The 14,056-nt window shown below is 47.4% G+C and overlaps 1 protein-coding gene across 3 annotated transcripts in view; it reads right to left on the reverse strand.

Annotated features, from left to right (window-relative positions):
• Positions 1-8,275: 8,275 nt before the first annotated feature.
• Positions 8,276-14,056, reverse strand: part of LOC128919561 (rho GTPase-activating protein 25-like) — a 51,046-nt gene continuing 45,265 nt past the window's right edge. For all 3 annotated transcript variants that reach the window (XM_054224879.1, XM_054224881.1, XM_054224880.1), the window contains 3 exons: positions 13,730-13,929; positions 12,691-13,274; positions 8,276-12,014 (listed from right to left, as the gene is read on the reverse strand). In XM_054224879.1, coding sequence (XP_054080854.1) covers positions 11,804-12,014; positions 12,691-13,274; positions 13,730-13,929 — 995 coding nt within the window. In that variant the 3' untranslated portion in view covers positions 8,276-11,803. The remainder of the gene's footprint in view (positions 12,015-12,690; positions 13,275-13,729; positions 13,930-14,056) is intronic.

Raw genomic sequence — 14,056 nt, forward strand, 5'->3', positions numbered from 1 at the left:
TCTTGGATTGCTGCTCTTAAATCAACACACACAATACCTCCAGAGGAGCTCGAACTCAAGACATCTTACTCATTTCTTGGCCTTTGAAGAAATCACGACAGCTGTGTCTCCTGTGCAAACACTCTGCACCAATGCCAGATTTTACAAAGCCCTTGGAATTTTGAGGTTCCCTTAAATGATCCCTATCTCTTAGCTCTCTGCACGTGAACTAAAATCCCTTAAACAGATTTCTCCCCAAAGCTTTCTTGCATTACCCCTTTCTTGGGTGTGATCCCTGGGGTCCAGGCTCACTCTGCAGTGTCCTGCGTAGCTGATTGAAGGTACAGAATCCCAGCTTTTTGAGCATTGAAGCTTGACAGCTCAACATGGCTTTTTCTGCCCCCGCTGCCCCAGCCCTGCCAGCCCCCTTGCTCTGGGCAGACTGGCTGGAGCCTGGGGAGAAGGGGCAGAGCCCCCCGCTGTTCTGCCAGGGCAGCAGGGCACCCCTTCTTCTGAGCAGTGCCTGGTGCTGGCTCGTGCTGCTCCCATTTGGAGCTGCCCAAATGTCAGTCTTTGGGAAAAACAATTGTTCCTGAATATTGTGGACACACAGCTCTTTCCAAAGGCAGTGGGCTTTGCCGGGTGAGCAGCAACTCCAGAGCTAAAGGCATGGGGATCAGCCTGCCCAAAACTGAGGTCACTTAGGAAAAATCATCTCCCAAAGCAACCATCATCCAAAGCAGCAGCCAAAGCCTCTGGCCATCTTCTTCTCCCAAGCTCCAGCTGCTGCACTGGCCTTCTTACACTGCTCAGAGAGCACGGCAAACCTGAACATCCTGCAGTCTGGAAATATCAAAGGGTCCAGCGGTTTTTAACAGCCACGGGCAGTTTGGTCCTGACTTACCTACAGCACAACGGGACAGGTTCAGTTAAGTATTTTCTGTGAAACACACTGAGCCAAATCCCAGCAAAATCTATGATTTATTTTTTTTTTGGGGGGGGGAGGGAAGAGAGGAAGATTTCCTGGCACTTGAACATCTGCTTCAAGCATTTGAAAAACTACAGCCCAGTGTTAATTTAAACTTCCTTATAACCCAGTTCAACATTTGGAGTGCAAACACTGTTAATAGGATGGGAACTGGGGTGGTGGTGGTTTGCTTACTATATTGGGAAACAAAGCCAGAACAAAACTAGCTTGAGATAGAGTTTTTGTTTATACTGCTGACCCATCTGTCTTCATTAATGCACTATTTACAGGAAAAGTTTAAAAATTAGCTTCTGCTCCTTCTTCAATTGCAACAGCAACGAATAAAGGCTGAATGGTTCGTTTGCCCTTGACTAAAAATGGAAATTCTTATCAGCACCTCTTGGAAGGAGAGGTTTATTATATGGAGTGTATTATTGTTGAATATTAGTGCTGGGACTAGGCACTTTGGCCAGAGCTGTGTATTTCTAGCCCAGGCAACATCGGGAGTGAAGAGTGGTCAGGGAGGTGCCTGTGTTGCAGGAAGCAGAAACCAGCCACAAAACATGACCCGTGTCTTACTCTAAATTCCCGCTTTGAAGTCTAAGGGAGAAATAATGTGGTTTTTTCTCCTGTATTGACCCACACAGCGTAATGGTGCGATTTCCCTGGGTGTGAAAAGGGACACATTTGAGGCCAAGCCTTGACATGGCAGAGAATTCACCCAGGCTGTCTCTGGCACTGACACCAGATAAAGAGAGGCAGCGCGGGGCGATTCCCCTTTCTCTTACCTGCAAGGAAAGGGACGACACATATGCACTTGAATTTCTAGCATTTAGATGCCTACATGAGAATAGATGAAAGCCACCACAAACGCATCTGTCCTGAACGTCCTCCGGACAAAATGAGGCAGGTTTGTGACAACCTGTTATTAAGCCAGTTTAGCTGGCCAGATCTGGTCACGCATGTGGTTGGCACAGCTGTAACCCAAAAAGGACCTGAGTTTATGGCCCAGCACCCCTGGACATTTTCTAATGAAAACAGCCTGTCAAACCTGCTGCTGTGCAAATGAACTTCTTTAAAAGCATTTTGTCAGTAAGAAGAAAGAGCTAAGTTTTGGGCTACAAGCCCACTGAAATAGAGGCATCCATTTAAAAAATCAAAACCAAACTCTCTTTCTATAAACCATAAAGCCGGTAATTTCAAAAGGGCGGGCAGGTTTGTCAGAGTTACCATCGCGTTTGCACAGCCCACCACAGGCACGGGCTTCCAAATGACCTCAGAACCCTGGGCACATTTTGGGAACAAATCTGGCTGCTAGGCATCTTGTCTCACTCTCCTTCCCCCCTGCGTCCCTGCCCTGCTCTCCTTCACCCCTCTGTCACTCTCCATCCGCTTTCGCGCAGGCAAGATACGCTTGTTGTCAGGCCACGTCTCTGCACGCCGTTCCCTGGGGAGCGGGACTGGAGGCACGTAGCGTGTCTGCCCCTCTGCCGGAGGAGCAGCTCGCTGGGGAAACGCAAGGCTGTTGAAAGCAGTAGAAGGAGCAGCCGTTAGGATTACTGCTTCTTTCCCCAGATAAAAGGGGACGGAAAAGTCCACCTTTTGATACCCATGTCAGGAGGATGAACAGTGGAAGGGGGTCCAGCTCTCCCTTGGTAACGTCTCCTGCAGCAACTGAGCGTGTTTGCTTTCAGGTGCATGCTAGTAAATGCCAATTTACTCCACTGCCTCTCAAGTTTCTTCAGATGTCAATAAGAGCAGAATTTCAGCTAGCAATTAGCCGTGAAAATGTCTGCTTCCGACCCCGTCTCACCGCACAGCATTGCTGGCAAAACTCGTTAGGATATGGCTGCATTATTCCAGCAAACTGGGTTACTTTTTAGACCAGACAACGCCAGGCACTACAGAAGGGTACTGCTAACACGTATACTGCAATATATCCAGCTCAGGGCAAACGAGCTGACATTGGCAATAGGAAGTTTGCTCACTTGTTTTACGCTGTTGGGTTCGTGCCCAATGCGATTCAGTTCACAGCGCAAATTGATCAAGCCCCTGCTCAGCATTTCAAGGGCTTAGCGAGACCTTTGATTGCATTTTGTATGTAAACAAAGGAAACACGAGGGATAAAAGCAATCAGCATGGCTGCAATAAAGGAAATGATACGAGAGGAATGGATTTCCGTGACATAGAGCAATACTTCCTGAAAAGAGGGTGGGTTTTTCCCTAGCTCCAAATACTACATTTTCTGTGACGGCCCAAGATACGGCCAACAAAGACAATACGCTGTATTTTCTTTTAGAGGGGCAACTGCGGTACCATTAATTCAACGTTAGCATAACTGTATCTCACGGAAGCTGCTGCCTGTTGTTATCTGCAGCGACTTTAGGATGAGGAGATGCTCACTGCAGTGCTAGAGGTCCCCAAACAATGTCCTTCAGCTCCGTGCGGCTGAGGCTATCCAGGATGTGAGCTTCAGATGGTGTTGAAAAGATATGTGTTGAGTTAAGTGAGAAGGTTTAAATACAGGGTGGCCTCTGAAATCAAGTACAGTAGCTAACTAGCAACAACGGCTAAACAACAGTCCAGCCTTCCATAGCTCTCCGGTTTATGTTGGCTTTGCTGTAGCAACTCCTTATCTCTCCAGAGATTAGAGCATTTTAGATCAGTTGTCGTGAGATTCGGTGGCATCCATTTCCTGAGCTGTCACCGCTGCCTAATCAGGCAAAGTTGAAATGCAAAGCTTTGGGAGAGTGGGAAAGCAAAACACCTTATCCTACAATACTGAACGTGCTCTATTTGCCTTTATCATTACCAGATTTTAGATGCCCAGCTCCAGATACGGATACAGAGAAGCCTCCAGCCTGAAACGTAAGCCAGCTGAACTGTAAGCAGACCAGATATCTTATGGTAGGAAAAATCAGGCCTTTTACCATTTCTACAAGTACTGGTAGCTGGCATAACTGTTTGCCACCTAGTGCCTTCTGTGGTTTGCTCTTCATCAGATATGCATTATGAATTCCCCCGTGGGTTAAAATGAGAGTGGGGATCCACGAGAAACTGAGACCCACACAGTTAGGAGACTAATGGGCTGATCCAAGGGTTGAACCAGTTTAAGCGATTTGATTTCGGCTAACAGTAGTTGGTTGCTGCTGAGATAGATACAAAATAGTGTGACATCATGCAAATACAACCTGCTATCCAAAATTTCACCTACAGCTTTCTGCCAATTTTGAAGTCGTTCTTGCAGGGAAAGCAGGGGTAAACTCAACCACAGTCGCTTTCCTTGCTGAACTCCCTCCTTTTCCCTTGGAATTTCTCTAGCTCGCATAGCTACTCATTCTTTTGCACTCCTCTGCCAATCGACAGCTTACACCAGCTGCAAATTTGACCCAATAATATTGATTGCACGTCTTGTGCTTCCTCTGTCCACCCTAATTAGTGCATTAGAGATAAGCAGCGTGCCCTGAGCAGCGAGCTAATGGCAGAGGGAGGAGGCCATGCTTCGTGGGGCATGCGTCCTTCTTGACGGGGGCTGCCACACACGTTCCTCCATGACACTGTTCAGGGCCTGCATGCAACACTAATGAGCTCCAGGACAGGCAAACAATTTAGACAAGGGCCTCAGTGAGCTCCCCAGAGTTGCATTAACCCCTGCACTTACTGCAAGAGAAAGGAGTAACTTACAAGATAGAGTGGTTGGCTAAGCCAGACCCTGCTGCACGCTGCGGTCGGTGCACACACGGGAGCGCAGCAGCCTTCCAGGGACTGGGTAGCCACTGGGAAACAATAGTGCCTCTGTGAACAAATGAATTGCACCCCTGTATCTGCTCTCAGCCGTTCTTCTATCAATAACCATCCCGCTTTTGCATCATTCTCTCATTCTTGCATCGTTCTTCTCAGGGAAGAAAACAGTGTCTTCACCACTGGCACCAACGTTGTCAACGCTTCTGGCCTAAAACCTCTAGCCTAAAGTTAATAAAAGGAAGGGTTATCTGGCAAGCCGGGCGATCTAGTTGTTATCACCAACATTTATAGAGAATATTGGGATTCAGGACTCCCAAGTCTTTGTCTGGCTCTGCTTCAGATGTGCTCTGCAAACATTTTCAAAGGCTTCATTACTGTTGTGTTGAGTTTCGGAGAGCAAAAATCTGTGACCTCAATGGCTTGACTTTCACAGGGACAGAAGACCTAATTAGTGTGGCTTAAATGGTCAGCGCAGAGCACTCTGCTGCAAATTCCTTTGCCTCGACTGGCCAGGGCGCTGCAAGGCTTGCGCTGGTGCAGGGTCACCCTCATGGGCAATGGGCTCCATGCTGGCGTTGAAGCCAGAAGAGGATGGGGAGCTAAGACATAGGGCAGGTCAAGCAAAAAGCGCTCCAACTGTCTGAGCCCTACACCAGTGGCCTAAAGAGCCACTATAGATGCAAACCACATTAAAGCTTCATCACCATGTTGTGATGGGATGCCAGGGTGCTTTGCCCCGGCTGGTTTTTGTGCATGTGATTTCTTAACAGCCTTACAAAATGGAAGAAAGACTCTGCTACAATTTTATTTTTAAAAGCCATCCTGCTTGCCATTATCAGTGAGGCTTTATATTTGACTGAGCAGAGGCGGGTCAGAGTGGATGACAGCAATTTAATCTGCTGTTGCTTTTCCATAACTTCTTGTGCTATCCTTGACCCTAAGCCAATGCCCTTCCACTGCCAGCTAGGGGAAAGATCCACTCTCACGGAGCTAATGAGTTTCTAAACCTGTATCCCAGGTCTTCTGCAAACTGTAAATGTGATTTATCCCCATTTCGGAATTCTTTACACAGCTGCCTTTACACTGGATAGGAGGAAGGTAGCAAGGGAGCAGGGTGTTCCCACTCCCCCGGTGGAAACACCCTTTCCCCGGGATGTGACAACACTCCAGTTTCCAGTGGACATTTCACCGTTGACTCCTGGGCACTGCCTGTAGCTGTTGTGTTGGGGACAACTGTCCTTGGGGTGCTTGGCTGGCTTCCTGACTCCTTCTGGATTGGCATTTCCATAGAGTTCAGCACTTAACGTCAGCACCGGATTTTTAGCAGCATCAGAAAGGTGGATGCATGCAAAGGGAACACTTGGCAGCATTAGAAAATCCATCCTCTGAGCCCCAGGAAGGGACGCACAGGGTAAAGGTGTCAAGGAAAAGCCTCAAAACCTGCATTGGCCCCAGGGATCGAGTGCGGACCTCATCCGGAGCGTGCAGAGGATGAGGGCAGCCCCTCCAGCTGGGTGGCAGCCGGTGCTGGTCCTTATCGAGGAGCCGAGGAAGGAAACAAGGCAACGCTGCCGGGGAAAGGAAAAATTTACCTCTCACATGCTCAGAAAGCAGATGCCAAGCTGATGCTTACCCTCATTTCTTCAAGAAGAGGTCAAAGCCTGGCCCCTGCCTCGCTGGCTGGTTTTAAAATGCACTCGTTTGGAAATAGCTCCCTGGATGCAGCAAACAGCATTTTGGCCAGCTGATGAGATTGCAGGAACGTTCCCCTGTTCCCAGTTCCTGTTATCGGTACATTGTGTTAAGAGGGCCGAAACATCACATCGTGTTTTTTACGCGTGATAAAGCAAATTTTCACAAGCCACACCAGTGGCTGCTGACGGCCCCGGGAGTGTTGTTCCCCTGCCACGCAGGGCTGGCGGGGCGGGAGGGTACAGCGGGACCTTTTGGACAGGGTTATGCATGAGAAGTGAATGGCTTTTTTTGAAGCTTCCTTACACGATGGACTCAAGGGGTAAACAGGATGTTTCCTTCTCACTGTGCGCTCTGCTTGTTGGATTTTTCAGCTGGGTAAATTCTCTGATGTTTGCTAAAGGTTGAGCACACCCTGGAGTCTTGCAGTGGCAGCACCACTAAGGTCCCTCTGCTCTGCCCCGCAGCCTTACGGTTAGGAAAACTGCACCCAAATTCGTAGCACTCACCTGGTTTCTGTATTTTGCTTAACTTATAAGCCTTTTTTCTTAAGAAACCAAGTTCCCAATTAACTGCTGAGCACTTCTGGTTTTGGGAATTACCTACTGAGAAAACTCTCGTAAAGGAAAACAGGTAGAAGGGTGGAAACTATTCTTGGTGGAGACTATGCGCGCGGGGAGCTGTTGGCAAGGTGAATTGTCCAAGGAAGAAGCTGTCCCAGCTGCAGTCTCTCTGCAGTATGCACGGTGCAAGCGCCATGGGCAGTTTCCTGCTTGAATAACTCAGAATTCCTAAACTTGCAGGTTTTTTTGTGCTAGAATAGACGAGCATTTCTCCAAAGGAGTGCTTACTCAGGCACCTCCTGTCCCAGCTGCCCTGGCTGCTTCCTCCTGCCCCCGCATTGGCCCCGGCTTTATCAGGATGCTCCTTTTTTTCCAGGTTATTTTTCCTCTAGGCCAGTTTGACGATCCGGCCTCGAAGCGTCCCTGTGCTGCAGCAAGGTGGCAGGAAAACACAGAGGAAGCGGGACAGTGGGACTGCTTCCAGGGAGCCTTTGGCTGAAAGTCTGAGGACTTTTTTTTCTCCCCACCTTGGTGAGCAGTTATTCATACACGAAGTCACAATTTGGCAGTCTTTTCTTCTTAAAAGCAGCCTGTTTGGGGGTATCTTTCAGCTCTCACGTAAAGGAAGGACGGATTGCATTACTCTGTCATTCCTGGGGAGAACAACATGTTCTCCTGGCTTTTCTTTCTTTTGCATAAGCCATCCTAAATAATGGCTGGAGACTTTTCCCGCACGTCCCCCTCGCCTCCCACAGCGACTTGCTGTTTTATGTAGTAGCCAAGCTAAAAAAGGAAAGTTACTATCATGCCAAAAACGCAACTTTGATAAAATATGAGGGGATAAGTCAGCATAAGTGTGACTGGCTCAGGATCCAAAGAGAATAATGTGGGAAAGATAATTTTAGTTTCTTGCCTCTCACGCCTACCGAACGCCTGGATACAATGAAGTGAATTCCTAAATGAATAAATTCTGAGTAAATACCTCAGAAGAGCAAACCAGATTTTTTGCTCTAACACAAAGAATGCTAGACGGTGAGGGCAGGACTGAAATTATGTCCTAAAATATGTGATATTTTCACCCCATAATGCATGGTTTAACCGTTTTAGATGCATTCAGATCTGTGGTTTTAATTGCTCCAATTTGGAAAGCCATATCACATTTAAAAGGAGAGGAAAATCCTCCGTGTGTTTTGTGGGTTATCCTGCACACTCTCCCATCACCTTGAAGGGGATGCTCTCCTGTCCTCTGGCTGTGCAGGGTGAGGGTTAGAGGGGTGAAAAACTGTCTTTTTGGCAGTTTCCAAGCCAAAGGACAGGGTCGCAAAGGATCTTTCTACAGGGTTTATATTCTTTATTCTCTATGACAGACAGTCTGTTGCACTTTTATACGATAGTAGTAGTTTCACACTTTCCAGGATATCCAGAATCCATGATTAAAGCCTGCTGAGCTGAAAAGCAGACACCAAACAACCCTCCGTGAGTTTATAATGCTCTTTGCAGCACAGAGGAATGGCGATCCCTGCTCCAGGAACAGGAGAGACTTTCTCTGCTACTCCTTCCCCAAAAAGCTTCACAGCTTCGCTGCAAAACGAGAAGGAGGAAGGAAATTTAGGTCGTGCATCGGCCAGTTTTTGGGGCTGTCATGTTCTGGTGTCTCTAACAGAAGATCTGAAAGTGGCATTAAATCCAGAGCAGGATTTGGGCATTGCCAGTGTTTAGGTCTGTTTCTGTGCTTTGCGTGGCTGAGCTGAGAGGATTTACCCTCGGGGCTGAAAAGGATGCAAATTTTCCACACGTCTGGGCAGATCCATGCTTTTCTGTCTCTGGAAAAAGCTCACGTTTAAAAAAAAAGGAAAAGCCTCCTTATCTTACAGCACCCAACAGCAATATCAGCTCATAAGATGCCCGTGTCGCTCCCTGGGGCTGTTCACTCCCCCCATGCACTTAAGAACTTCCAGCCCACCTGACCTCTATTGGAAAGTCTTATCTTTTAAATATAGCCACTGTAAACACTCCAAATTTTAATGGGCAGAATATCTTCAAAGAAATTAGTCTGATCTTCAGAAACAGTCATGGTTTGATAGAGGTTGTTTTGCCTATCTGCAGCGGAAGTGGAGGAATGCGCAGTTTATACTAAAATAACGTGCACTTGTCCTAATCGCGGAGACTTCTGAGCCTCAGCCAAGACTTTTCACGTCATTGCAGTCTACTGCGGGCTGTGAAGGAATTATTTGCCTCTTCACACTTTTGATCTTTGCAGAAAGGAGCGTGTGGCATTTCCAGCCCAGATGTTCATGAGGTTTCTCCTAGACCCGATGGAGAAATTTCTCCCTAATTGACTCCTGCGCCTCAAGCCCAGATTAGTAATGAGTTCCTTGCAAAGGTAAAAAATTAAATAAACACTGAAGCAGCTCTGTCAAGGTCATCTGAAGTCACAGAAAAGAATCATCAATGGGAACAGTTGCTCTGAAATGACGGCAGGCAAAATGCATCTCAGCGCCACTTTGGAAACCTCTTGATTTGAGTGTTGGGAAGATGTGGGTCCATTAGGTGCGTGGTGGGAACTTGGACTTGCAGCACCAATGATGTTAGTGGTGCTTGAAAGAGACTTTGGGAGGCAAGAAATGTGTCGTCTCAGGATGCCTAGTGTGTGGGACACGCAGGCGATGGGCAGGGTGAGGACTGAATAGCTCAGCTTTGAAGGTGACTAAGCCTGGTGGAGGCCATGCTGTCCTCCTTGGGGCTCTTCGCTGTGACGCCCGTCCCTCTGCAAGGCTGTGGGCTGTGGAGCTGTGCACCAGCAGGTCGAGCCCCGCTGGTCCAACGCAAGGGAGTTACGTGAGCCTCACTGAGATTTTAAATTACCAAGTTTCAGATTTGAAACATTTTGATCAGATTTGATCAATGCAAGACCAGAGGGCCTTGGCTGTGGGTCCTCTGGGAGGCGCTGGGATTTTGCAGTAGCCAGATGCAGTAATCCCATGAAGGCCTCCCGAAAAATTTAATTCCCTGGTGTGGAGGTTTCTGGGCAGGAGAGTGAGGAGCTGTGTAGTCTCTGGGGATCCTATGGAAAGGAAAACCGCCTGCAGTGAGAATCTATAGGCCAATGAGCTATTTATGGGCCTGATTCTTAAACGCAGCTCAACTTTCACAAACCTCTCCCTTGTACTTTATACCCACAGCTGAGCAAAGGTGGATTCAATACACCAAACTGAATCTACGTTTGAGACTAAGGAGCCTGGGCTCGGTTTTAGGGCTAGACGAGTCCTCCCCAGCAAGGCTGGTAGCAGCAAGTGCTATATACCCAGTATTTTTTATTCTCTAATAACATTTTCCCACTGCCATCTCCCCTTTTTTCACATAGTATCCTCTGTGTCCCCGTCTCTCACCAGTTCATTTTTCTTTGCAGGCTCTGTCAAGCAGGGCTGCAGCCTGTCTTGAGCTGAACTTTCGTATCACCAAAGCCAAGTCCTCCGCGGCAGTAATCCAGTGTTGTTGCATTAACATCACCATGCTTGGCACAAGAGGCGCACGTTTGGTCTTAGACATCTTGCTCGAAAACTCCTGCAGATCTCTGTGTTTTTCCCTCTTCTGTTCCCATGAAGGCTCTAGGCTGGGCTGAGGCTGTGTGGTGGTGTGCCCCCTTCTTAACATAAATGAGGAGTGAAAGGTTTTCTTGCGGAGTCAGGTTATTTTCTTTCCTACAGCAAAAGCTTCAGCAGCATCGCGGTACTGCTGGAAAGGCGACTTGCTGGCAGGCAGTGGGAAACAAGCAGACCAGTTTACAGATAGCCACACTGGCACCATGAGGCCTTCGGGTCCGGTTAGTCTTGCTGCTGATGGCAGCAAGTAGCCGGGAGAGACCCAGCATCATCATTGAGGTGCAAACTCAGGTTTCCACTAAGGTGGCTGAGGAAATGCTGTTCTACGCTGACGAAATGGTGGAAAACAAAAGCAGAGGCGGTAAACAAGTCCAGATCGGTTATACTTTCAAAACTGTCCATCAGGGAAAATGCAGAAGCCCCATTTTCTGTACGGGGCAAAGTTGCTGGTGGCCTCCATCTGCACAAAGAGCTGCCTGTGTGGGTGTGTGAAAGCACTCTCCCAAGCCTCAGCGGCAGCTGTGCTGGATTTATATACGCACAACTGTAAGGAACAGTGATTTAAAATAACTGAACAGCCACTTAACTAGAGAGGTTTTTATGATATTGTGATTTTATACCTGGAGCCTTGATATCGATGGGTCTGGCGCAGCACAGGGAGTGATGCTGTGTGAGACCTCTTCTCAGTGGACCCCACGGGCTGTCTGGGCTTCTCTTGCTCTATGAGAGCAGTAACCAACTGTACGTGTTGTGAACATCTCAACCATGGTGCTGGCAGCATCTGCAGCCCACCGTCCGGGCACGCTGCCTGACGGGCTGTGTCACCCCGGGCCTCGGGGATTTTCTGTCTCCCCAGATCCAGGATTTAAGGACGTTTTCTTCCACTCAGAAGCACTGTGGGTATCTCCAGCAAGATGGCTGGCAGGAGGGGTGCTTGCTGGTTTATTTTGTGTCCTTAACCTGAACTCCTGAGTGCAAGATATTCTGATTGAGCAGCAAGTATTGGCCTGTTCTACAGGTAATTTAAGCAGCTGAAAGAGGAGTTAAAAAAAAAAAAAAAAGCTAAAGAATATTTTTGAAATTTCCGGTTTCAGAGCATAAACCAGCCTCTACCTTCTGGGCTCCTTCCTCCAAACCAGCCCGCGAGCAGTAGCAGAACACCGGACGATAAAAGTCCCTGGCCCTGAACCTGCTTGGCAATTCCTGTGGATTCATGCAGCTGCATTTTATGTCTGTGCACAGCTGGGTGTCTTCTCCTAGTTGGCTTTGGCATCAGTTTTGCTCATGGATTTAGCTAAGTTTTTTATCTCCTCCTCAAGCATCTTGTTTTTCTTCTCCATGTCCTCCCGTAAGTGCTCCATGTTCATCAGCTTCAGCTCCAGTTCCTCAGATTTCTTCTTCTCCTTCTCAATGTCCTGATTCAGCCTCACCACTTTGGCCCAGACTTCGTAATTTTCCTTCTCAAGACTGCAAAGAGAAACAGAGCGTGAAAGGATCGCATCGGAAGAGTGCCGGGAAGTCATCATTTGGCTCTTCAGGATTCTGCCCTCTGTGTTGTTAAGCAATAAAATAAGCCAGAGGTTCTGTCCTGATCCCCTGCCCCTCAGTGGCCACGTAACACGATGCAATAAATCAATACACGTGATATATGACAATATGATAACAATATGTGAAACTATAGTAACGCTGATGGTTCCAACTAATAATGCTAGTTAATAGTTAGTTAATGTTAGTAACATTAGTTAATGCTACTACTGAATTCTGGGCAGTATAATGGTACAATATTGTCATAATAACAAAAATTATGATAGTGTAATTATTGCAGAAATGTTATAGTGCCATACAACGATGTAATAAGGACTATGGGGTGTTAATATTGTAGTAATATAACATTAGCAACTATGTCAGGAGAGTACAGCACGTTAGCATTGACTTTTACTATACTATAATACCGTATTTTATAATACCTACTATAATACCGTATTTTATCATTAGTCATTACTATTATACACTGTATAGTATAGTATATAAATATAGTATATAGTAATGCATATAGTAAATAAATCTGTGCAATACTAGCGTTGTAATAACATGATCTGAAGACTTCATACTCTCCAGAAAGCTGCACTCTGCAGCGTATTACCTTTTAATTTGTTCCTCGTAGTCATTTTTCTGTACCTCCATTTGTTTTTCCAGCTTCAAGATCATGTTTTGCAGGAACTCCCTGCTCTCCTGATCAGGCTTGGAGACCTCGGCAGGGCTGCTGGTGGGGCTGGCTGTTTCCTTTGGCTCATGGCTGGGACTCTGGCAGGGTAGAAATTCCTTATTGGAGCTGCTGCTCGAAGGGCTGGGGCTGGGGCCGGCGCCTTCCCCACTTTCCGCCTGGGAGGTAGGAACGTTATCGTAGGTCGAAGCCCGGTGAAGGTCGAGCAGCTTAAAAAGATCATGAGACAACGTTCTCTTATGTCCTTCAGGGACCACGGAGCGCATGCTGCTGCCAGGGGAGCTTCTCCAAAAGTCACTGGCAAATACATCATTTTTGTTGTTGCCACCTTTCTCCCCCGGAGAAGCCGCTGTCAGGAAAGATTTCCTGTTAGGTAAGGTCTGAGTTCTTTTCCTTGACTGCATTTTCCACATTCCCAGTGTATCTTTGCACCCATTATCTTCTCTGGCTGCACTTGAGCTCGCAGCTGGTCCGGGGGCACTGCTGGAATTCAGGTCATCTCCCTGTAAAACAGACCCACGGCATTAGCACAGCCTCGTCCTGCTTTGTGAGCAGGGACAGGTTGCAGTGACCGCAGTCACTGCAGTGTTTACAAAAGACACATTTTAACATGCTAACAGGAATGGCCACAAGTTTTCCCTTAAGAAGAACTTTTCGCAGAGATTCTTTCTTTCTGAGGAAAGCCCTCAATGTTTTCATTTCACCAGCGAGAACTGTCTTTAACTAAAAAATTGTAGGAGTTTTCATTTTTCCTAGAACAGTAGATTTTCCACAGGAAAGTGGAAAGTTTATCTACATCATTTTCCTGATGTAGATATTCCAGGGATGACAGTTACAGCTCTTTACCCTATTAATAGCAACTGCTCTTAGTGTCTCGCTGACCTGTTAGATCCCATAATAATTAATCATGCATCTATTAAATTTATGTTTTATTATTTCTCTGAGGATCTAGCCTTACCATTTGCTTTTGGATCAAGCTCTCCGCCCTGGGCACCGCAGGGTCCTCTGCAGCATCCCAGCCCACGGAGCTGCGCGGGATGGGGGCTTTCTTGTCATTTTTGAGGGCAGGGAGGGAGGGCGGCACATCCTTGGATGGGGGAAAGAGGTCTGCGTGGTCACTTATCATCACAGTCATCACTTTTTGGATCTGTGGTGTGCCTGGAAGAAATGAGAGATCTGTCAGCGGCAAGCCCAATGTGACGGGCTTTCTTCCACCCACACTTGCATTTTCTGGTTGGTCTTTCTGGCGTCCAAAATGGAGATGCACATAGAAATGCAGGTGAAG

Source organism: Rissa tridactyla, chromosome 20, assembly GCF_028500815.1.
Source record: "Rissa tridactyla isolate bRisTri1 chromosome 20, bRisTri1.patW.cur.20221130, whole genome shotgun sequence".
Taxonomy (NCBI): Eukaryota; Metazoa; Chordata; class Aves; order Charadriiformes; family Laridae; genus Rissa; species Rissa tridactyla.